At 41.9% G+C, this 24,061-nt stretch overlaps 1 protein-coding gene across 2 annotated transcripts; it reads right to left on the reverse strand.

Moving 5' to 3' along the window:
* Positions 1–23,582, reverse strand: PVALB (parvalbumin). Of its 2 annotated transcripts, XM_041481482.1 has the most exons (6): positions 23,469–23,582; positions 22,396–22,640; positions 8,120–8,187; positions 5,982–6,114; positions 5,417–5,526; positions 1–219 (listed from the first exon to the last, which is right to left on the reverse strand). In XM_041481482.1, the coding sequence occupies exons 3-6, from the start codon at positions 8,178–8,180 to the stop codon at positions 191–193; spliced, it is 333 nt and encodes a 110-aa protein (XP_041337416.1). In that variant the 5' UTR covers positions 8,181–8,187; positions 22,396–22,640; positions 23,469–23,582; the 3' UTR covers positions 1–190. The 2 variants fall into 2 exon arrangements, with proteins under 2 accessions (XP_041337416.1, XP_041337418.1); XM_041481484.1 differs by lacking the exons at positions 22,396–22,640; positions 23,469–23,582 and adding an exon at positions 11,781–11,848.
* Between the last annotated feature and the right edge of the window lie 479 nt (positions 23,583–24,061).

A 24,061-nucleotide genomic window follows, 5' to 3' on the forward strand; every position in this document is an offset into this window, starting at 1 on the left:
CCCAGATTGATGTGACCTTTATTATTTTAACAGTGTCTTTCAGCACAATTACAGAGTTGCAGGATTGCAGAGAACAGAGCTGGAGTATAAAATAACATAAATAAATAGAACAGGAGCCAAAGCAGTCAGCAGGAGGTGGTTGGAATTGGGCAGTGAAGGATGGGTGAAGGGTTTGCATTGGTCAAAGCCTTTATGATTCAGCCACCATAGTTGCAAATTCTGGAGAAAGGAAAGAATTTTAAAAAATATTTTAAAAAACAAAATTTAAAGAAGGAGGAAGCATATTACAATGAATACAGAGTCACTGGTGTAGCCAAAACATCACAATAACAGAAGAGCAAAGAAATCCAAGTTAATTAAAGGGAAAGTATGATTTGGGAAATCTTATAGTGAAATGAAAGGATTTTTTGAGAGTGAGGGAAAAATGCTATACATGCCAGACTGTAAGACTTCCACCACTATTCATCTGAAGAACTTGATTAGTTCTCTGTTGTTTCTTTGTAAATCTCAGTGGGATGAAGGCAAGAACTAGAAATTTAATCTTGCAGTGAGATAAATTTCTTTTATATCAAGAGTTTGGCAAAGAGAATCATTAATGAGTCTTTCAAAGTATTTGTGTTCCATCTTATAATTATATTGCATTTAAACTCAATTTTGTAATTGTAAATTGAGTGAAAATGACAGATTACAAAAGCAGAAGGCTGATACCAACCTATATAGCAATTTTAACTGTGTTGTAAGAATGAGAAAAATTCCTGTGGTGTCAGAGAACCAGGATTTTACCCTGTGGCTTATATTAGTGGTACATCCATAATATTTACATAAACGTATCTATCTGCAGTTTGGGGTTATTCTATGCTTTAGTATATATACTGCCTTTCAGCAGGGAGATAAAGCATGGAAAAGGCACATTTGTATCCTGGTGAATGGCTGACTGGTTATAATTCCTAACTCCATCTAACCTTGGAAGAGTTACACATGAGAATACCTTGCACAGTTGTATGTGCCTCAGAGCACTGAAAATGACAGACTGGAGGGAATCCCAAGAAGAGCAACAAAGACGATAAAGGGATTAGAGGGTATGCAGAGAGAGTGGTTTATGGGTTTAACATAAATCAGCTGAGAGGAAAATGACAAATAGGGGAGGGAGTTGTCTGTAAAGGCTCAATAAAAAATTACTGAAGTTTGACAAAATGAAGAGTAAATTCTGGCAACTGAAAAAGATAGAAGATTAGGCATTTTAAAGAATATTCTGATGTTCAGTTGAAAAATGCTAAACTCTAAACAAGTGAGATCTTAATTGACTGTTGTGTGCAAACAGCACTTTGACGGCATATCCAAAAAATATGTTGCCAAATGCAGACAAACCAGAGTGAGAAATAAAAATCAGAGGGTTTAAATTGATTCCAAATTTATCCATCGTTTTGAAAGATGTAAATCCAAATTAGGATTAGTGATGCAGATTACTTAACACAAAACATGTATAAATCCTGTACATGGTGGGTACGTAGATTGAAAATGTTGCAAACTGAATTTAAGAGATAAAGTGCTTGTGCTAAAAACCCCAACTATTCTGGGCGGAAAAGGAGAAAGGCCATGATTATTAAATCTTTGTGTGCATAAGTCCTGCAGAGAGAAACATGAACTGCAATGGATCAAACCTTTCCAAAAGGGAAAACTAACTGTGCATATACAAGTTGTCATACTTATTACAGCTAAATTAAATACCTTTTATGATAATTTGTATCTACTGAATCTATTTGGAAAAGGTTATTCAGACTTGCAGCCAAATATTTTCTATAATACATTTTGATAGTGCTATTATCACTTAATAGCAATATATTTTACAGGTACTTTGTGTTAGCCAGCAAACCATAAAGTACTCATTCTTGAGTAATTGCAACAATTTCACTTTTCCCAGGATTTTCAATGCATTTTAAATATTTCAAAAATGTTCCAGTTGAATAATCTTCTAAATTAGTTCACTACTCGTTTTTGTATGAAGGTTAGTCCAACCACAGGTGGCCTGTAGAAGCATTGTTACAAAGTGTACTCATATATGCGAAACTTCTGAGATAAGGCAGGGTATATCAGTCCCTTGTAAATGGTTATTGTCCCTGGCCTGTTAGTGGGGGAATCCTAGTGATTTACTACATCCTTGTTTCCAGTTGTAGTTACCCTTCCAAACAAAATTTTTGCACAAATGGTGGCTTTAAATTGCATGGATTTAGACCATTTTGTCATGTAAAATAATTTACTAGCTGTTTTGTGTCAAAGCTCTGACTTAAAAGGAGAGGACACTGTGTTCAGTACAGTTTAGTACTGTATACCAGCCTAATGCATGCCCTCTAGTATTTTACTGAAATGACAGACATGATTACAGAGGACATGTTGTAGGCTAGTGATTTCTCTCATCAGATTGTGTTTTTTACATTTTCTTTACAACAGCAAATCTGTTTAGGAGACTTTATACGTAATGACTTATGCTAGTTTATTTTAGAAGATAGAAGAGGACAAAGCAGGATAAGAAAAGAAGGAATTCCTTTTTTTTTAATTTTTTTATTTTTTTTTTATTTTTATGGCTTTCACCTGGCAAGGTCATGACTTAATAGTTGTAATTTTGCATGTTTAATGTCGCATTTTTACAACATTCTGATTTACAGGAATAAAAAAATTGGATTTGTGTTGCCCACAGTGCATGATCTTTGAAAGTTCTCTAGGTGCTTTCTCAAGTCTATTAATATCAAGAAACTAAAAGGCATGATATTCATGCCAATACACAAAATAGATTTTAAAAAACATTATGACTAGAAATTTTCATATTTTTTTCTCATCTTTCTTATAAATATTTTTCTGAAGCTAGTAGAGCTGCTTCAGCACCATTTTTCAGCCTGAGCTAGAAGCTAAGGTTGCTTGTGTTATGAGGTAACCTGGCCTTGACCTACAGTTTTTTTCAGATTCATCATCTTCAGACCACATTGGTGGAATGTGGATGGGGTTTGACACTGCACAGAAGATGATCATGTCTTACAGGAACTGGCTGCAATTTTCAGCTCTTTGAAACTGCTTCATCAGCCACAAGTTCAAACCGTGGGACAGGAGGTAAACTGCTGCAACTCTTTCAGACCTGAATGGTCTTGCAGGAATGAGAAAAGGTTTAAAGAAGAATCAAAATTCAAAAGAGAAAATTTGTAATGTCAGACCCCAGCTAGAAGAAGGCTGTTTGTGTTGGGATTAATGTTTGTGATGATACCTCTGAGCTAGTTGTCTCTGCGGTTTTAAAAATCCCTAAAGATCAGTTCTTACAACATACTGTGGGCTCCTGAGGGACAGCATTCAAGGGCCATCAAGAGAATTAACATTAACCCCTGTGGAAGGCTGCTTGTGTGCAATCGTTTAGTGATTTAGGAAGCTGATGTTTGAAACAAGGGGTAGAAGTGATGCCTGACAATTCAGCTGCAGGCAAACAAAATTGGTTTGCAACAGAAATACAGCATCGCAATACTGCATATGAATGGGATGTACATTTGTGACTTTACATTCTATTTACATATATAGTTATATTCTTGAATTGGATTTGTGGGCCAAAGGAAAAGCTGGGAAGTATCTGTCCTCCTTGTCCTTTGGTCACAGTCTCAGGTGTTAACTTTTGTATGTATTTCAAGCCTTTCTGGTGCAAAAATTGGCTGTTAAACTCAATTTAAGAAATGGAAAAGAAACTGGTAGTGTTGTATGGTAGGGATATGGTCAGAAGAATCAAAAGAAAAAAGCACATCATTCTCTTCTCATTATCAAGTGTAAACACAGAGTATTTCCATTTCAAAGTTAGGGAACAGTAAAAGCTGCAGAAGAAAGAGATAAGGAGAAGAGGCATTTCATATTGCTTTATTACAATGTACTGGGTTTCAGGCACTGTTTCAAAGAAAAAGTTATTGTAGTCTTAAATATGAAGGTTAATGCTGTATTTTCTTGTACAAGCCAAAATCGTTATGCAATATTGTTCCTTTATTCTAATTAAGACTAGTTTTGATTTGCAGCCCTCTGGAATAGCTGAAAATTTATCTAATATGAGGCTGGTGGATCAGCTGTAAGCTTACTTACCTGAATTAAGTTTTCTTTTGAAAAACTTGCCCAGTGATTTTAGTACTACTATCACTAATTTTAGGATGTATAAAGAAGACCTGTATAATAAAGAATATGAAGTTTCAAGAAATGACACCCATGCTGGATTCAGCAGCACTGCTGAAGTTTAGCAGGAGCTTTGCTTAAACCATAATATAGTCATGAATGGAGAAATTAAGAAGCTTTGGTCTAGGAATGTGGCCATAGTCACTGATATGCCAGTGTGCATCTCCCGACTGATACGTCAGTGGCTGATTTTGTGTGTTTTCTTCTAAGCTGGCAGACTGTGTTAGTTAACTTTGCTTTTTATTTCTCTTTTAATTTACTTTTTTTTTTTTTTTTTTTTTTGGCGATAACATTTTTTTAAAATCGCAGAGATTAGGTAACACAGAGATTTGAGAGGGTTTAGGTATTTTTTAGATTTCAACTTATGATATGGCTTATTGATATGTCAAACCCCTAGCAATTGCCTGCTCTCTAGGTGATTTAGTACTCTGGCCACAAACTTCTATCTCCTGCAATGAGGAAAGCTTTAGTTTAGAATTGCATCTCTTCTTGTCTCCTTCAGTGTGTTTCATTCACTCTCACCACCAAAAAAAGAGAAAAAAGGAGAAATTTTGTGTGTGGGCTAAGCTGATTCATCCCAAGGGGGAATAGAAAACAGCACTAGCTTTCTAAGCAATGCTGTGAGAGGAAAAGTTGTTCTTTTCTTATATTTCTCATAGTCAGTAAAAGGGACTGACAAGCTTTCTTAGGTGTGAAGACCCACGTAAACACTAGCATAAGCTGGATAGACTGTTATTGTATAGAAATTCTGGAGCAAAACGGGTGTACTTTGAATTTTAAGAGCATCGCTTTGCTAAGTCATGCACTACTTTCCTGCTAACTAAACATCAAGCAGAAATGCTAGCGCTCAGCTTTTATTCTTTCCAAGCTTTATAGTCAAGCCTCGGTCTCTGAACTCGCAGTGTCCTGATCCTCACTCCACTGATATCAACAAATTACAATAATTGAAGTAAAGTTTGGCTGGGTACTTAGTCCTGTGCTGCGGAGTGCCCGACCCACAGCCGGGTTTTGTGAGCTCCTGCCCCCTCTAGTGTCACAACTCGGCTTCTTTTCCTCTAAGGCTTCCGAGCGAGGTACAGCAAATGGAGCAGGACTTGGCATTTCATTAAACCCAAATTGTGCCCTTCAGAAGGTCACAGCCACCAGTGATTCCTAGGTGTCCTCAGTTCTTGTGTGTAAGGGAAATATTTAGTTGTTACTGTCAAAGTTTACTCCTCTAATTACATACCATCAGCGCCAATTTTACCATCACCGTCCTTATCTCCAGCAGCCAGAAGAGCCTTCGTTTCTTTGTCTGATAGGTCTCTTCCTTCTGGGGTAAAGCCCTTCAGGACAAACCTAAGGAGGAGGCATAGAAAATAAAGGAAGGTTTGCTTGGAGGTTTTTTGTTTGTTTGTTTGTTTTTGGTTTGGGTTTGGTTTTTGCCCACTGAACAATTACACTTCATATCTATTTGTACCACTTATTTGAGAGACAAGTTAGAATCCAGCTTTGTGTCTTCTGTTGTTGACCTCCTTTAACATTCAGAAGCACCTTACTCTGAAACTGCATTTGGCTGAAGAACTACTTGTAAGGTATTGACCATTCATGTTTCAGGGATCCTGCAATCCAAGTGGCAACTAGCTATCTCCAACACTCTTTAGATCATGCGCTCAGCAAACAACTGGCATAGCACACAAATACTAGTCAAGAGGTTCAGCTATATGTTACTGCCTAGAGTCTTGTAAAAATCACCCCCAGGAAATTAGACTCTTGAGGCGGGGATATTTGAGAAATGATGTAACTTTACTTACTTCAATTCTTCCTCTTCAATGAAGCCGCTCTGATCTTTATCAAGAATATGGAAAACTTTCTTCACATCTTCTGGGCTCTTCTTTTTCAATCCTACCATCTCGAAAAACTTTTTGTAGTTAAAAGATTCAGCCGCTATAAGAGATGAAAAACAGAGAACTGCTTAGAAAAGTCATTGAAACACGCACACCAACACATACCCGTGGTTTTCTTCCATGCTGCTGTTTTTCTTGCCCTGGGAGGAACAGTGGAGCCCAGCTGTGATAGGAGGTGGGTGTACTCAGTGCAATCGTCCGTGCTTCACAGGTGCTAATGGAAATAAACGAAGGGGCAGAGAGGCAATGGTCTCAATTTTGCAGATGAAGAGCTGAGCTACAGAAGGATGAGAGTTGCCCAAGGTCACAGGAGAAGTCTGTAACAGACTTGTGAGCTTTGGGATCTAAGGTCTAATGTGCTTGGTCTCATTTCAGTGCCTTAAAGCTGGGGTGGTTTTTTTTTTTTTTTTTTTTTTTTTTTTGTTTTGTTTTGTTTTCTGTTTTTTTTGGCTAAGTTTTACACTAGAACAGACATCTGAGAGCAGACTCTGTTAGATAGCTGTCACTTTTTGACATTTCCACCCCTGGAAAAAAAGAAAAAACCCAAATCAAAAATGCTCTTGCTCAAGCATTGGCGAGAAGTGTTTCAGAGCACTGTTTGTTTTGTTGGGTTTTTGTTTTTTTTTTTTTCTTTTTGTTTTCCTGGAGACTTACTAGAAATCAGTGTTCCATTTCAACCGCTAAAGGAATGTGCAATCGTGGTGTGTAAGCTCAGACACTGCAAGGGAGTGCTGCACGGCGCGCTGCCTGCAAGACCTTGTGAGGAGCTGTCTCCGGGGAGGAAAAAAACAAACAACCCAGAGCCCTTGAAATCGGAACCGAGTTTACCTGTTCCACCTCCTTTGTCCTTTCACCGCACCCGCTTTTGTCCCACCCAGGCAGCCTAACAACTGTGATGTGGATTGGAAATACCATACAGTGACCTCCAAAACGTGCGGTGGACTTTTTTCCCCCCTTCCTCATGCATTCTTATTCCCGCCGCGTTAAATTTTCTCATTACATAAAATTAAGGAGGCTCAGTCTTCCGTGATCTGCCTGAGATCTGTCATTAGCTGCTGTTAATTGCATCTGCTCCGGGACTTGGGGATGGTCATAGAACAATGGAAGCTAATGACTAAAACAGCTGCTGGATCCAGCAAAGCAATTTGTCGCTCCCTCTGACTCTCCGGCTTCTGCGCTGAGCCGGGCTCAGCGGGTCTTGCTCTTCTGTCTGTTCGGGAAGGTCATCGCACAGAGCGGGACAGACAGAGGCGGCTCCCCGGGATGGTGCGGTCAGCCAGGTAGTTTGGGGGAGGGGGGGAAAACCTGCATCCCGGAGTACGATTTCTGGCTTTCTTTGAGAGCAACCTTAACTACCTGAATCTCTGTAAACACGAAGAGGGTTTGCTGTCAGTTTTGGGGGTCGCGATGAATGAGAGGGGTAGGGAACATCTGATACCCGGAGGAGTCTGACAGGGAAGTGTGGACCACTGCAGCCATTCGACCTGCAGGGAGCCCCTGCAGTCGAGCAGTGCACCCGCACCCGTGCTCTACTCTTGCCTTCTGTCCATCCCGAAAAGCAAAGCCCGCCCGGGGATTCTGCACAGAGAGTACAGAGTGGTTTCTTATATCCTTGAAACGGGAAACAGCAGCTCTGTAACATCTGAAACTAAATTTTAGGAATGAGTGGGAAGCTGCTGACATCCACTGCTGACTTCTCTATCCCACACCAAGATATAATGCAGCTTGGTTCGCCGAGGGGTTTGTTCCTTTTGAAAGTATCATCTCGGTAGAAGCAAAGTCTCTCCGCAGTTACTGCTTACTTTCCCTAAAAATAAATATTTCACCTCTGTAATGTGCAGGACAACTTTGCTGAGGATGCAGACTTGTACTTCATAAACCTGTCAGAAGCATTCATTGAACATCTGAAAACATTCTCATTTGAAATTTTGTCTAGCTAGTTCCTCTAATCTTCCCATAGCTGAAATAAATGCATAGCTATCCTAACCTGAAGAGATGAAAGGAGGAAAAGAGAGAAGAAAAAAAAATAGAAAAAAAGCACTCACCTGAAAAGGCTCCCACAGCCTTCTTGATATCCTCAGCGCTGAGCAAGTCAGTCATAGCCATCCTGCAACTGTTTGAACAGGGAAGCAAGTGCGAAAAGATTAAAAAGTGCTTTTCTCATCATTTCTGCTCATATGACCAAAGCTGCAGTGCTGTGTGGGGATGGCACACCGGGAAAGGCTGGACCTGTGCCAGCTCTATAGCTCTGCGTGGATAAGTGCTGTGGGCTGTCGCTCTCCAGTTTGCAGAGCACCAAGTAGTCCACAGACACAAGGGTTCAGCTAAAGAGAGGGCACGGGGGATGCCTTTGTGGGGACTGGGGTGGGAGAGGACGCAGGTGGGGGTCGCTCCCTGGGAGGCTGGAGCCTAAGCCTTACTGGAGCAGTGCCAGAGGCTGCTGTGATACCGGCTGGAGAAAGAGTTTTGCCAAGGTCAAGTCCTCGGGTGCAGTGGACAAACTAGTGGTGCAGAGCAGAGCCTTTTCCTTTAGTAAGTCAGAATGAGCTTTACCAGTTATATTCGGTGATGAGTAAGGAACTGCAGCATATGCCAAGCTTCAAGCTGCTCTTGAGGTCGGGAAGCAAATGTAATGTAGCTTTTGAACATTTGCCTTATCGTTCAACCACTTTAAACATCTCCCCCTTCTCCCTTCCCCCTCCCCTTCACACACATATTCCTTTTAGACCTTTTTTCTTTCAGGCCAGTCCATATTAAGCATCTTCCTCACTGAATTAATTATCACATCCCAGCGAATCCTACAGATCCCGTTTGTAATGCACAATATGCTGCAGAATCTTCTGCGACAGGGTATGGCAAAACGAGATGCGAGGTGACAACGCACTCGTGAGGAGCTCCTGTGCCGTAGTGGGTTTCTCAGGCAGGACCGGGCACTTCCCATTAGCATCAAAAACAAGAAAGCATTTAGGATTTGTAATGTGTTTTCTAGGGTAATTTTTTTTTTTTTCCTCCAAGAATCTGTGCCCATTTTTCATATAAAATATGGCAAGTAGTCCAACTTGCTCTCAGAGTTTGGGCAGGAGCCATTAGGCTGAGGTAGCCAAGGTTGGTGCCCAGTAGTAGGGCAGATCTCTGCAGGAGTATTGGCATCGCTGCTCCAGGAGAGACGGGGGAGGACAGAGTGGTGGCAGCGACATCCCCGGGCGCGATCGACGGGTACGGCCCGGTCCCGCCGCCACAATCACACCTCTCGTCTGAATGGGGCCGCCGGAGAGCAGCCTCGAAAAGGGGGCGGCTTCTGCAGAACCTCGGGTTGTGCTGTCAATAATTGCTCGGAGCCTTTTAAAAGTACGAGCTCCGTCCTTTTTTTTTTTTTTTCTCTCCATGGCCCAAGTTCAGCTGTAATGGGTAAGTCATTACCAGGACACTGAATGCAGGACTGAGCAGGAGGTGACATTGGGGTCCCATCACCTTTTTCTTTCTTCTCCTTTTCTTTCCTAAAGGTCGTCTCTTCATTATGGAGGGGACTGACGTTTTTCTCTCGTTGGAACTTCCCCCCCAGCCTCCCTTTTTCGTGTATTTCCCGAGATGCAAGAGATGCTTAGTTTTCTCCAAGGACAAACAAGGAGATCGATGGTGGAGCCAAGTCCCTCTTCCCTAGGCTGAACACATCCTTCTCTGCTCTACAGGAAAAAGGGAGCTGAGCGCTGGGATCCTGTACCGAGATAAAACAGCAGGCCCCAGAACAGTTCTGCACACCTTCTCGCACGGGTCATTCTCCCTCAGCAGCCCCCGTTCTTTTGGAGCTGGGAGGTGGAAGGGTGCAGTAAAGACAGCACTTGGGGCACTGGAGTCTCTTGCTTTAGCGGAGTTCAGGGTTAGGACCCTATTGTTAGTCCGTTTTAAACGTAGGATGGGTGCAGACCCATCAATTTGCAGCTATTTGCCAGAGATCAGTGTGCCGTATCTTATGAAACTGACGTCCCTTTACCTTTCCTTAACTGAGGGAAGAGAGGATAATCTCTTCTTGTTGACAGTGCAGACACCGCCGGCCCAGTGCTACATCGCCCTCTGCTTTCCCTGCTTTGCTGCGTGCGGCATCGGTGTGGTCTGCAAAGGAGTTGGGCCTCAGTCTCCGAAGGTTTTTCCCCTTTCTTACGAATCTTTTGCAAACCCGTTGTTGAGCCACGGAGCTTCCTTTCAGGTCCCTACAAACAGGAACGCACCTGCCCACCCGCCGGTGAAGATGCTCTGCTAGCGGGTGACTCGTGTTTCGGTGCTAACCCCGCTCTGCTGACGAGGCAGAGCGCATTTGGACGGCTGCCCTCGGGGGTAACTCGAGCCCGTGGCTGGCAGAGGCGATGCGCAGCGCTGCCTGCTGTGCTGGCAGACGCCGATCAGGTTAACTAGCCTCATGCCAAGCAAACCGGCCAGAGGCGCATTCCCTGTCTGTGTCCTGGGGATGGGAGCCGGGCGGCTCCCTCCGCATCCCCAACGATGCGCGAACTGCCCCGCTTTCCCTCCGTCATCGGATCTGTCAGCCCTCTACGGCCTAATCGTGCTGTGGAGGCGAAAAGTGAGAGGTGTCAGAAAAATGAGGCTTCAGATCAGGTGGAGCCATCTGTAGAGCGTAAATAACATTTCCCCCAGCTCAGAAGCCGTTTCTACCCTCCACAGCCAGAAAGGTGAAAGCAGCGACACAGGGTTTGCGAAGCGCACAGCTGGGACCTGACATGGAGGAGCGGCTGAGGCCCAGCTCCAGCTTCAGCAGTGTCTCTCTTTAAGGACAGCTAGCAAATTTCCAGAAGCTTTTAACCCCCAACCTGTAGTCAAAACTGTTATTCTAATAAAAAAGGTGTTTCACGAGTTGACAGTTTCTCACTCGACCCTTCATCTTTTTCTCATCATCCCTGCGAGATGAATGACGCGTTTTCCTTTGTCTCTGAGATTTTGCCAATTTTCCTGCCCGAACTATTTGCAAAATCCACTCCGTGAATTTCCAAGTTGTCTGCACCAAAACTTTTGTGTAGATCAACTCCGCATTCCACCAGCACCAGAATGATGATATTGTTACCAAGTAAACGACCAAATAAATCAAGTAGAAATCAGCCCACCCTTGCCAAAAGCAAACCAGGGAGAATTTCCTGAACAGCACGAAGCCCTCACACCAAGAACTGAAGAAGAAAGACGGCGGTCCTTTGCAAAAAGGGTGAGACATTTCCTTTAGCTTCCTAGTGAGCACACCAAAGACAGCAATTTCATCCCATCGCTTACAGTCATCTGTGCAGCAAGAGAGGTGCCATTTCTAGACGTGTTCTGGATCTTGTTTTTTTGTCTTTGGTTCACAGCTGGCTATTTCAGTACAACTTCTTCGGGAGTCCTTGCTCGTGTTCTCGTTCACTTCCTTCCCTTTCCCAGTTTTGTCATTTCCACCTTCTCTCCTACTTTTCTCCTCATTCCCCTTCAATGAGTTCACCTATTTACTCCTTTTAATGATCTATTCTTCTCATTTGGAGTCTTCTTTGCGGGAAGCCTTTCCTCAGTGTTTGAGAGATTTGCATCTCTTTGTTTCCGGGCTTTTGTTTATGGAAAGGGGAATGATGCCGGAGTGATAGAAGATACCTTATTTGCGAAGATCCTGCTTCTTGCCCGGAGCTGGTGAATCCACGTTTGCTGTGGAAATTTGAGCATTTTCTTGCTACTTACCTCTTGGATCTCTTGTAAGCACGCTTGAAAAGATGTTAGATAGGGAGGTGGTCAAAAAGAGATGAAACTCGGGGTAGGAACCCCACTTATATAATCTCTGTCGCTCTTTCTATTTTCGGCAGGTGATACCCACTCCTCACTGGTATCAGATATTCAGGGGTTTTGTTGGTGGTGTCACATTTATCTTTCCCTTAACTAATAGAGGACCGCTATTAATAATCCTTGGCGCTTACCTTCCCCTGGCTGTGAAAACCCATTACATTGGCAAACTGATGGTCCACATGAAACTTGAATGTTAAGGGGAAAGGCATGCAGTATAAGTGAGCTGTTAAGGGACAAATAGGCAAATTACATCGATGAAAATGCCATTGAGACCTATTTTCCATTGTGTAATCCATCTAGGGACACTTTTCCTGATATTTAATGTTTTTCTGGCAAGAGAAAACGTTTTACAAAGGACCATGAATCATACATCAGATGAAAGTGGCGTCGGGGAGATCACGATGCATTAGGAAGTTCAGTTCAAGAGATGGGACTCTGCTCACGAAGGGAATAGAAAGATGTAGCTCCCTCATTGGCGTGAGGGAAAACAAAGATGGGCTCTGGAGTTTGCCCTTTTCTTTCATCAGCCTTGACAGATACTACTTGAAACAAAACAGAACAGCTCTAAATTGCTTCCTGCACCTGAAACTACAACATTCAGCTTTACCACTTGGCCTTGAAGGAAGTCAGATTTTTTTTTTTTTTTTTCCTGCAGGCAACAACAAACTCAATTGTGTAATTCTGATTGCTCATACTTACAGAGGCATGCAAAATCTGCATCCAGGGCCCCACTGGGCAAGGTGCTGTAGAAGTCTAAAAAATTTACGACCTGAGCTTTCGCGGGAGAGACAGGGAATTATAAATTAAGAAATCCTATATATACAACCACAATACATTGACTGTAATGTTTCCAGCATATAAATTCTCTTTATGCTGAGTTGCCTGTTCCAGGGAAAGACACCTTTGAAGACACTTGTATTTTTACTCTGTCAAGCAATAATAACAACAATAAAAATGCCTATTAAATGTATTTGCCATTCTGTAATCCATTTGGGGATGTGTTTCTTGATATTTAATGTTTTTCTGCCAAGGGAAAACATTTTTATAAAGGATGATGCACTACATTTATCTGTAGTACATTTATGAGTAAAATAAAAAAAAGTTTTTTTATGTTTCAGCACTCAAACCCAACATTTCTTAGGTTAAAAGCAACCAAGGTTTTGTGATACAATGGAAATTATCTTTTGGGAAAGGGAGGTGCTGCAAAAGTGAGCTCAGATTTTTCTAGCTTGATTAATTGATCCTAGAAGTGAGGAAAGATAATTGAGGTATGTATAGGGTAGGAATATTTAAAAATATTTCTCTACTGCCCGTATAATTTAGATGCTGAGTTCTGTGATAAATTGGAAGTACTTCATCAGCTTTAGATAATTTCTAAAGAGGCAGCTTTATTGAATCAAACATGACAAAGGTTACTTCAATCATTTGTCTTCTCTTACTTTTTTTTTTTTTTTTTTCCTATTACATTTCCTGTAGTGGTTTTTGAGTTTTCGGTGTGCTGCAGCAGTATGGAAAGCAATACTACTGCTTTTCAGCAGCGTTGTTAATTTCTCACAAACACTGTGTCCATACCCTAGCTCAGAGCAGGTGATAATTGCAGTGTGAAGTAGCTGGCTCTTGTGGGTCCAGATGTTTCAAGCAATGGGTCATTTCCTTTGGAATAGTAAAAGTCATGTATACTGTTTGCTAAATTCAGTCATGTGGGGTTTGCATCATCCTTTCCCATATTATAAACCCTTGGTGTAGTACCAAGGTTAGATTCTGGTTTAGAGATACCAGTATCTCATGGTTGTTAGCTGCATGCTTCATTTCCATTTGGTAGCTGCCAGAACAACTTTTTTACCTTCCTTTGGCAGCCTAGAGAGGGTAAGGATTGTAGGACTGTCGTTTTGGCTAATGGACTGTGACTTCTATCTCTGTCTGTTCCACTGGAATGACTGCTGCATTTGTCCACTGGTGAAAGGAGAGCAAGTGCAGGGCCAGTCATTGTGATTCCTCTGTGTAGTTCAGCCATGTGAAAGCAATCCTGATTAGTGGAAATCCTTTCTTATCCTTTTAGTTAGTTCCTACTAAGTCTTATTTACAAAGAGAGAACAGATTTTTGACACACTGGGCATGTAGTGAGGCCTTTGTTACATGTCAAGTATTTAATTAATTAAAAGGGGGTTTGTTGTTGGCTTTGTTTTTTTTTTTTTTTCTTGGTAAGAAGAATACAATCAAAACCTGACACATCTAGGTTATTCGTACAAATCTTCCTGAAGCTGGAAGGTGTGGAGAGTTGTGGCTCGCTGTGATTCTGAGATTTCACCTACATGAAATGGTAGAATTTAGGGAGGAAGTTTGTGTTACTGCACTTGTCAGTTTTGGTAATGTGGTTGCATATTTACTATCATCTCAATCAGGTTCATTCACAAAAAGATTAGAGCTGGGTTTCCCCTTTAGGATACATATACAGTAAGGAGTTGGGGATGCTCATCCATTACAATTTATTTTTCCTACCATGCATAAATAACTGCAATCTGAATAATAAGGTGCTCCAGGTCCCTATCAGCCAATGTAACCAAAATTTGGGATGGTATAATCATAGCACTAGCACAGCACCTTAAAACAGGAAGCTTGGCCTGCTGCCATCTCCTGTGTCTGCTGTGTATTGTGACAAGCAACTTCAGTCTTCAAGGATAGCAGCCAGCCATCTTTTGCTCCCCACAGATTTTTCTTATTTGTTAAAGATGTAAGAGAATCACAAAATCATTAAAGTTGGAAAAGGCCTCCAAGATCATGAAGTCCAAGCTTTGACTGAACTCTACCAGTTCTAAGTGCTACATCCAGTTGTTTCTTGAGCACTTCCTAGGATGGTTACTCCCCCACTTTCCTGAGCAGCCCATTCCAATGCTTAACCACCCTATCAGGGATGAAATTCTTCCAGATGACCAACCTGAACCTTCAGTCTGCCAAGGATGTTGTGATGATGAGCGCTTTTATGAGTTGGAGAGGAAAATGGGCAAATTCATGGAAGAGAGGTCCACTGAAAGTTATCAAACTCCTACAGGCCACATCCATCTTGTGAGTTCCTGAGCAAAATGGTTGTGATTTGGGATAGGATTAGGGGAAGGTGTAATCTGACTGCCTTGTGATTACATTCCTCCAAACACTTTTATCTATGTCCACTGTCACTGTTTAACTACTGAAAGTGTCCTTTATTTTGTATATACTAATTTTAATCTCTTCTTCAATGGCCTGTTCTTGGCTATGCCTGAGGGAAGTCTGTATTCCTAGGATCAAAGCTCAGTGGTTCCATTTTTACTGTTTTTTTCCATTCCTCTGATAATTGTCTCAAAAGCTGAAGATAGCAAATAGCTGCAAGAGATACCCTAGAGGTAAGAAATAGGTCACTACTACTCCATGCTACCAGTGGGCTTTGGGGATCCCCAGCTTGTATTGCAAATGGTGTGGAAAAGAAAGTGAAATGTCTCACCCAAAGGGGATAATACAAATAAAAACCCGGAGATAGGTGTAAACCCCTGGTGAGAGTTCGGCTCAAATTACCAAACGAGAAAAAAAGCAAGTGCTGAAAGAGTAGGTCTGTGTATCATAACACCTCCTAGCAACTTCAAATGGATATTTACAGCACGAAAAAAAGCTGTTAGTCCCAGTGGGAAACACTGACCCCAAGGTTAAGGGAATGGAAACAGTTGGTTTTCTTTACAACAGACACTTGTGGGTATCAGACATTTGTCATAATTGACACTCTGGTGGTGTTCACACTGGGATGGATAAGCCCCATGTAATTATTACCACAGGGGTTATATTCCAGAAAAACTAGCACAGCAGAAGGATGGTTTCATTACTTATTCCTACTTATACTAGGCTGCTGGTAGGAGAACAGTCAAAGTATTTAGATCAGGGTAAACAGCTTTTGGGGAAATTGGACTTTAGTTTTAGCAGCTGGGTTCCTATGGCAACCCAAATTTTGATAGCCATTCTTTGATTAATCTGTTGGGTTTTTTTCTTTTTTTTATTATTTTCTTCCTTTTTTTCCCCTTTCTTTTTCCTTGTCTTTTTTCCCTTTTTTACAAAAAAATTAATGCACTTGTAATTAATTTCAGAGATGTTAGTGCCCAGTGAGTTGGATTTAAAAGTCAAAGGTTTGTAAAGGAGTCATGTCTTTCTGGGTTAACAGCAAGTGGGAAGAATTTTATAGCTGTGATGCTCAAATGGCCAGTTGGGGCTTTGCTGCCAACATTCCAAGTTTAAATTGATAGACAAAGAAGTCTATAATTATTACCAGAACAGGAGCACTTTTGTGTTAGCTGTTTATTTATTGTTAATATTTAATTAGAAAACAGTTCTTCCATTTACACAATTGGTAAATGAGATGTCGTCTTAAGTTAAAGTGATGATTTGAATCCAGCTAAGGTGAATGACAGTAAATAAAGGCATTAATCTGAAATGCTCTTTCAGTCACTCTGATGAAATGAGTTGAACAGCATCAGTATAGTTGTTGATAAACAAATACACACAAAATTATCTTATTTGCACTAAATGAGTATCTCCATGTTATTCATGGCCTGAATCTGACCCAAACGCTGAATTCTCCTGTGCTTTCACTTCTCTATATCTTTAGGTTGCCTAAATGAAAGGCTACAGGAAGGAAATCTCTGCCCTTGCTACCAGTTCTAAACTTCTTAAGAGAATGGACAGACATTCAAGTGTTAGCTTGTCCAGCAGTACTCACCTGGGATCCCCTCAGGTAAATGTCAAACTGAAAATTTGAGTTAATCTCTTGTAAAATCCTTATCCTCTATGTTCAGGAGAAAAAAATATTAAAGAAAGAGTCACAGGTGTATTCCTAAGGGAAGTATATTTTCCCTGCCCAACTTCTTACAATTTCCTTTTAGATATTCCTTCTGATAATTATCACATTGTTAATAATTTTATGCAGGGGATTTCTTTATTTTCCTATGAAAGTGAAAAAGTTTAGTCCTACTACTTTAAAAATCATTTGCAAAAAGTAAATAGATTTATTGGACTAACCATTTTTATAGAAACTTATGGGTTTTTTTATACTTTGCCCATCTGAATTGATCCTCATTATGGGCATACTTTTTTTTGCTTGGATGTCTGTATTGTTTCTCCTTCCCCAAAAGGTTCATGGTGGCAATCTCTTGCAGAAATCATCCTGTTGCAGGGCCTTTTTGAATTCCTGCTTTTGAAACTTTGTATATATTCCTTGTCTAGGTAAAATAAGTGTTGTAATCTAGAAGCAGAGCATCAATGCATTTGGTAGAGATGCATCAGCACTTTAGGCTCAGGCTTTGGTATTTTGATGGTTGTTTTTAAGAGGCAATAGCTTTCCAAGCCTTTTGAGTTTTGATCTCACTGGGACACAGAAACTTCTGTCTTGAAGAAGAATGAGATATTTAAAAAAATTGATCACTACTAACTTGCTTGTGGATGATGCAGAGACTTGCAAGACAAGTCCTGTGCTGGCTGGCAGCATTTTGCCTCTGAAATTTATAATCTCAGTTCTTTTTCTGCATTTCTGTTGACAATTCTGCTCTGTAATTTGTGAAGGGAAAAGCAAATATCAGGGCATACTAAAAACCTTGTTGGTCTCAGAGTAGTGTACTTCCATGTGTTCTGTTGATATGCCCTGGCTGCCTAGGGACTTATTTTTCGAACACTTTCTCCTGTTAAAGGGCAGACAACAGAAAGACCAACAAATCAACTGTTTATATGAAACTACACAGTATAGTGGAACAAGAAATTGCATGTTACATCCTGTCATGGGGTGGTATCTTCCAAAGTGGACCATCCTTTTCTTTTTTGTTGCTCTAGGTCTTGATGGTGAGAACTATAGCTTGTGACAGCAGTTTCACTTGCGTGGAGCAAAGAGATCATTCCTTTCACACAGAGGATTTGTTTGTTACTTGACCTCTTCTTTGCTACCATATTCACCCTGTTTATTGCACAGAACGTTGTCTCTTTTCAGTTGGGCTTCTTTTACTCTTTCTTAATAGATCTAGATTTGTTCCAATTATTAATATTATTCATAAGCCTGTATTCATAAGCATATTGTAAAAATGCTTAAAGCTGTGTTCACAAGAGACAGGGGGAGGAGTGGGGCTCTTCCTTCTCCCAGGAGAGCGAAAGTTTGCTCATGCCCCGTGAGGGAATGACAGATGATTTCTCTCTCAGGTTATACATGCTCTAAATCCTTGCCACTGTTTTTCTCCAGCAATGAGGAGACAGATGCTACTGTAACAGCACAGAACTTGCGCAAATCCCTTACAAAGACCTTTATTACTGCTATGAGTAAAACCAAGTGACTTGCTTAACCTTTCATACTATTTTAAGATGAGCTTACGTTTCTGAAGGATGTATTTGATTGCCTTTCATGGTTTTGGATAGTTTTCTGTTGATTTTTTTTCCTTTTCTTTTAGTGTGATATGGGAGGATGAAGGTGTGATAAAATGCCTGTTTCTGTGAGCTGTTGTGTTGGTATTTGTTAACCTGACTTTTTTGTGATGTGCCCAATTCCCTTTCTAGCAGTTTCTAGTAGCCATGGGAATAAAGACAGCAGAAATCACACTTTTCACACACAATTTCTCTCCTGAAAAAACCCCAAAACTGGTGGAAGGGATAGACAAATGATTTTGTGAACAAATCTTTGATTTGACCTCAGGGTAAATGCGATCACAGAGTCACACAGAATAATGAGGTTGGAAGAGACCTCTAAGATCATCGAGTCCAACCTATGCCCTAGCACCTCAACTAGATTATAGGACCAAGTGCCATGTCCAGTCTTTTATAAAACATATCCAGAGATGGTGATTCTACCACCTCCCTGGGAAGAGCATTCCAGTACTTTATTATTCTTTCAGTGAAATTTTTTTTTCCTAATATCCAACCTATACCTTCCCTGATGTAGCTTGAGACTGTGTCCTCTGGTTCTGTTAGTTGCTGCCCGGTGGAAGAGACTGACCCCCACCTGTCTACAGCTTCCCTTCAGGAAGTTGTAGAGAGCAATAAGGTCACCTCTAAGCCTCCTCTTCTCCAGGCTAAACAACCCCAGTTCCTTCAAACGTTCCTCACAGGGCTTGTGTTCCAAGCCCCTCACCAGCCTTGTTGCCCTCCTCTGGACATGCGCAAGCATCTCAACGTCCTTCCCAAACTGAGGGGACAGAACTGGACACAGCACTCAAGATGCAGTCTCACCAGTGCCATGTACAGGGGAAGAATGATCTCCCTGCTCCTGCTGTCCACACTATTCCTAATGCAGGCCAGGATGCTGTTCGCCTTCTTGGCCACCAAGGCACACTGCTAGCTCATGTTCAACTGGCTGTCGACCATCACCCCCAGGTTCTTTTCCGCCTGAACACTGTCCAGCCACACTGTCCCCAGCTTGTAATGTTTTAGGGGATTTTTGTGGCCAAAATGTAGAACTCAGCACTTAGACTTATTAAACTTCATGCTGTTGGACTCTGCCCATCCATCCAACTGATCTCAGTCTCTCTGTAGGGCCATCCTTCCTTCCAAGAGATCAACAAAAGCTCCTGGCTTAGTGTTGTCTGCAAATTTACTAACGAAGGACTCAATGCCCTAATCCATGTCGTCTATAAAAATATTAACTAGTACTGGTCCCAGTACAGACCCCTGAGGGACACCACTGGTGACTGGCTGCCAGCTGGATGCAGCACCATCCACCATCATTCTCTGGGCCCAGCCATCCAGCTAGTTCCCAACCCAGCAAAGAGTGCTCCTGTCCAAGCTGTGGGCTGCCAGCTTCTCCAGGAATATGCTGTGGGACACAGTATCAAAGGCCTTGCTGAAGGCACAGTATCCACAGCCTTTCCTGCATCCACCAGGCGGGTTACCTGGTCACAGAAGGAGACCAGGTTGGTCAGACATGACCTACCCTTCATAAACCCATGCTGACTGGGTCTGATACCCTGGCCATCCTGTAAGTGCTGTGTGATAGCACTCAATATGAACTGCTCCATTATCTTATCTGGTACTGAGGTCAGGCTGACTGGCCTGTAATTACCAGGATCCTCCCTCCTACCTTTTTTGTAAACGGGTGTCACATTGGCCAGTTTCCAATCATCTGGAACCTCTCCAGTGAGCCACGACTCTTGATAAATGATGGAGAGCGGCTTCACAAGCTCATCTGCCAGGTCCCTCATCACCCTAGGATGGATCCCATCTGGTCCCATTGATTTATAAATATCCAAGTGTCCCAGCAGTTCTCTGACTGCCTCTTCTTGGATAACAAGAGGGCCATTCTGCTCCCTGGCACCACCTACCAACCCCTGAGGACAGTTGTCTTGAGGACAAGCTGTCTTACCACTAAAGACTGAGGCGAAGAAGGCATTAAGCATTTCCGCCTTTTCCTCGTCATTAATTACTAGGTTGCCTGCCTCATCCAATAAGGAACAGAGGTTGGTTTTACCCTTCCTTTTACCATTAATATATTTGTAAAAACATTTTTTTATTATTTTTAACAGAAGTTGCCAAGTTAAGTTCAAACTGAGCTTTGGCCTCCCTAATTTTTTTTTCTACATGCCCTAGCAGCTTCCTTAAACACTTCCTGAGAAATCAGTCCCTCCTTTAAAAGATGATACATCTTTTTTTTATTTCTAAGTTCCTTCAAAACCTCATTGCTCATCCAGACTGGACGTTTGCTTCGTCGACTCCTCTTTTGGCACGCAGGGACAGTCTGTTCCTGTGCCCTCAAGATCTCTGCTTTGAAGCACATCCATCTCTCCTGGACTCCTTTGTTTTCAAGGGCTGTTTCCCAAGGAACTCTCTGAATAAATCTCTTAAATAAGCTGAAGTCTGCCCTCCGGAAGTCCAGTGTAGAGATCTTATTGATATTCCTCCTTATTTCACCAGTTATCGAGAATTCTATAATTTCATAATCACTGTGCTCCAAGCGGCCTCCAACCTCCACATCACCCACCAGTCCATCTCTATTTGTGAACAACAGGTTCCCTAACATAGTCCCTCCCCTGGTGGCCTCTCCCACCAGTTGTGACAAAAAGTTATCCACCACACACTCTAAAACTCTCTAGACTGCCATTTTTCTGCTGTATTAAGTTCCCAGCAGCTGTCTGGTACGTTGAAGTCACCTACCAGAACAAGGGCTGATGATCCTGAAACATTGTTCAGTTGCTTATAGAATAAGTTGCCCACCTCTTCATCCTGGTTGGGTGGTCGATAGCAGACTCCCAGTAGGATATCAGCCTTGTTGGACTTCCCCTTAATTCTTACCCATAGGGACTCAACTTCATAGTCATTAGTTTCAATACCTATGATGTCCAAAACCTCCCTAATGTAAAGGGCCACCCCTCCACCTCTTCTCCCTTTTCTGTCTCTTCTGAAGAGCTTGTAGCCATCCAGCGCAGTGCTCCAACTATGTGAGTCATCTCACCATGTTTCTGTGATGGCGACCACATCATAGTTCTGCTGTTGCACTATGGCTTCCAGCTCTTCCTGTTTGTTACCCAATCTCATCACTGCCATCCGCAGTATCAGCAGTGGGTAATAATCAGAGGGCTGAATCAGCCCAGGAAGTCTCTCAGTGATATTTCATACCCGGGCCCCAGGGAGGCAGCAGACTTCTCTGTGGGATGGGTCCAGTTGACATATGGGGACCTCTGTTCCCCTCAGAAGGGAATCACCCACTACGATTACCCTTCTTTTCTTCTTGATGTTAGAGGTGGTGATCTGTCTTACAGATGAGTCATAATTGGGAGGCTCACTGGGGAGATAATTTTCTTCTAAATCATCTGACTGGCTCTCTAGATCCAGTGCCTCATACCTATTCTGAAGTGGCACCTGGGTAGGGGTCAGGGGGCGGGAGGGATTTTTGTTATTACCTCCCTGAGCAGGAATGCATTTCCACTCCCCTTCCTCTACCAGGTGCCCCTCTATTGCCTGAGAGTGAGAGGCATATGAGTCCTCTGACTCTTGGTGGGCCTCCCTTAAAGATGTAAGGGCTGAACTCCACCAATCTATTTCCCTTTCACTATCCCTGATACTTCTTAATCTTTCAACTTCCTCCCTAAGCTCGGCCACCAACAAAAGCAGATTGTTCACCTGTTCACATCGTAGGCAGGCCTCCTCCACAACACCCCCTGAAACCACTGATAAGCTCAAACACTCCAACAGGAATGGGTCTGTACAGAAACATCCTTTTTGGAGGGCTCCACTTGGTCACATACACTTGTACCAACCACAGATTTTGACCAGGTTAAAACCCAAAATCAAGCAGAAAGCCCAAAATCAAGCAACCAATAAAAACGCCTCAAACAACACACAGCACACCTAACTAGCAAGAAAACCTGTAACCCTACCTGCTTGCCCTGCCTGTGTGAACTGCTGTCACCATGCTCCTGTTGGCCACACTCCAGGCTGCTGTGCTCCCTGGAGGCCTCTTATAACGAGTCACTCAGGAATGAAGGAAGCTCCGCCTCCTGCTCCTGAATGGCTCACAATGCAAGCAACTCACCTGGAAGCTGCCCCTCCTGCTCCTGAATGGCTCACAATATGAAGTCTTGGGAGAGGAAGTTTGTTTTTATTTCACCAGTTTGATGTAACCTTGTTTGCAAGAATTGCTTTTACATCCAGAGAGCTGCAGTTTCAACTCAGATGTCTTTTGGGGGTCTGAGCATCTTCTACAGTTGTCATTGAAACTCTTGAGGTGTTTTTAATGGAGATTTCACCATGGTCCTCTTCTAGAGCTTTTCTCAGGAACTGCAATGTGATGAGGATCAGTTAGTAGCACTGAATAATTGTTTTGCAGAGAGAAGGCCAATTGATTAAGAGTTTCATTGACACCATAAATCTATGTGAGTACTGACCTCTTGTTAGATATCAGTGACTGTTGAAAACTACTGATGTTTTAGATTGTAATCTAAAGGCAAAACCAGGTAAAAGATTTGTCTCTTATACTGTTTCTTCTTAAGCATACGTATTTATGCACGTGCTTTTTTATTGTTTATAAGAAAGAGTACATGCTGGACAGTCATATCATGTTTTGTTTTATGGTTTTGTTTTGAGAGATTTTTGTTGTTGTGATGTTTGTTTTGTTTTTGTGTGTGTGTGTGTATGTAAGGATACGTAATTGTCCGTCTTCTGACATAGAAGAAGAACCACAGATGAATACAGTTCTGGAATGAGGAATTATCATATATTGTCACCAAAACTAGCTAAGTATTGACATACAAAGTTTTAAAACACTGTGTATTTTATTACTCACTAAGACTGGGAGAAATATCTGTTCTGGTAAGTACTTGAGTATGTGAGACTTGAGTACTCGAGTATGTCTCACATGAGTATGTGAGACAAGCAAAGAAGGCAATGATTGATTGTGTGAGGATGAAAGCTGGGGAATGGAAACATGCATGCTGAGAGAAAGAGATGTAGATAAATACCTTTTCACTGTGGGTGCCAGCTGGAACAGATGCCTCAAGCATGCATTCAGCCTTAACCTAAGGGGGTGTGTGTATACATTTCTCCTCCCTACATAATCAACACTTGTAGAAGAAAGTATGTACCTATGTGAAAAAGGCAAGTACATACCTGATGTAGAGTTAAGTGAAAAGTTGTTTCAATAGCTGAGTTCTTGCTCTTATAAAATCAGGGAAATTGTGGTCATCTTGAAAAATATGTAGAAGCTTTGAGGAACCTGTAGAGAAAAACATAAGCTCTCCTACGTTTTGCTAAGTGGAACATTTGGAACTTTCTGCTCCCCTATGAGAAGTGCATCTGATACACTGTACAGGGATTTCAAAGTTTAATTTAGCTTAACTCTTGGCTGCAAACAACTGCTGATAAATTTAGTTGGGGGATTAGGGAAGACTAATAGCTCCTTAAAAGGAGCCTGAAGATGAGACAGCAAAACAAAAACATCTGCTAGACTCTCCCTTAGAATGGTAGCACACCATATACTCATATTTTAGAGAAATAAATAGGTAGGTTTTGGGCAAGAAGTGATTTTTGTAGATATAGACACTTGGAGAAAGAAAGCCAAACGTGTGTTTAAAGGAGTTGTTCCCTTTCTGAAGTGAAAGAGGGGTATCTTGACTGGAATCAGTAGTAAATAGCAAACACCCTTCTCCTGTGGTTCTACATAGTTTGCTAGACCTTTAAAAATAGCCATTGTTAACTTCTTT

Source organism: Pyrgilauda ruficollis, unplaced genomic scaffold (assembly GCF_017590135.1).
Source record: "Pyrgilauda ruficollis isolate IOZ18807 unplaced genomic scaffold, ASM1759013v1 scaffold56, whole genome shotgun sequence".
Lineage (NCBI taxonomy): Eukaryota > Metazoa > Chordata > Aves > Passeriformes > Passeridae > Pyrgilauda > Pyrgilauda ruficollis.

Excerpts from the sequence above, each read along its gene's own strand:
- PVALB (XM_041481482.1), bottom strand. The coding sequence starts at position 8,180 with ATGGCTATGACTGACTTGCTCAGCGCTGAGGATATCAAGAAGGCTGTG. Across the intron at positions 5,527-5,981 it reads ATTGAAGAGGAAGAATTGAA|GTTTGTCCTGAAGGGCTTTA; the intron begins GTAAGTAAAGTT and ends CCTCCTCCTTAG. Across the intron at positions 220-5,416 it reads TGGTAAAATTGGCGCTGATG|AATTTGCAACTATGGTGGCT; the intron begins GTATGTAATTAG and ends TCCTTTCTCCAG.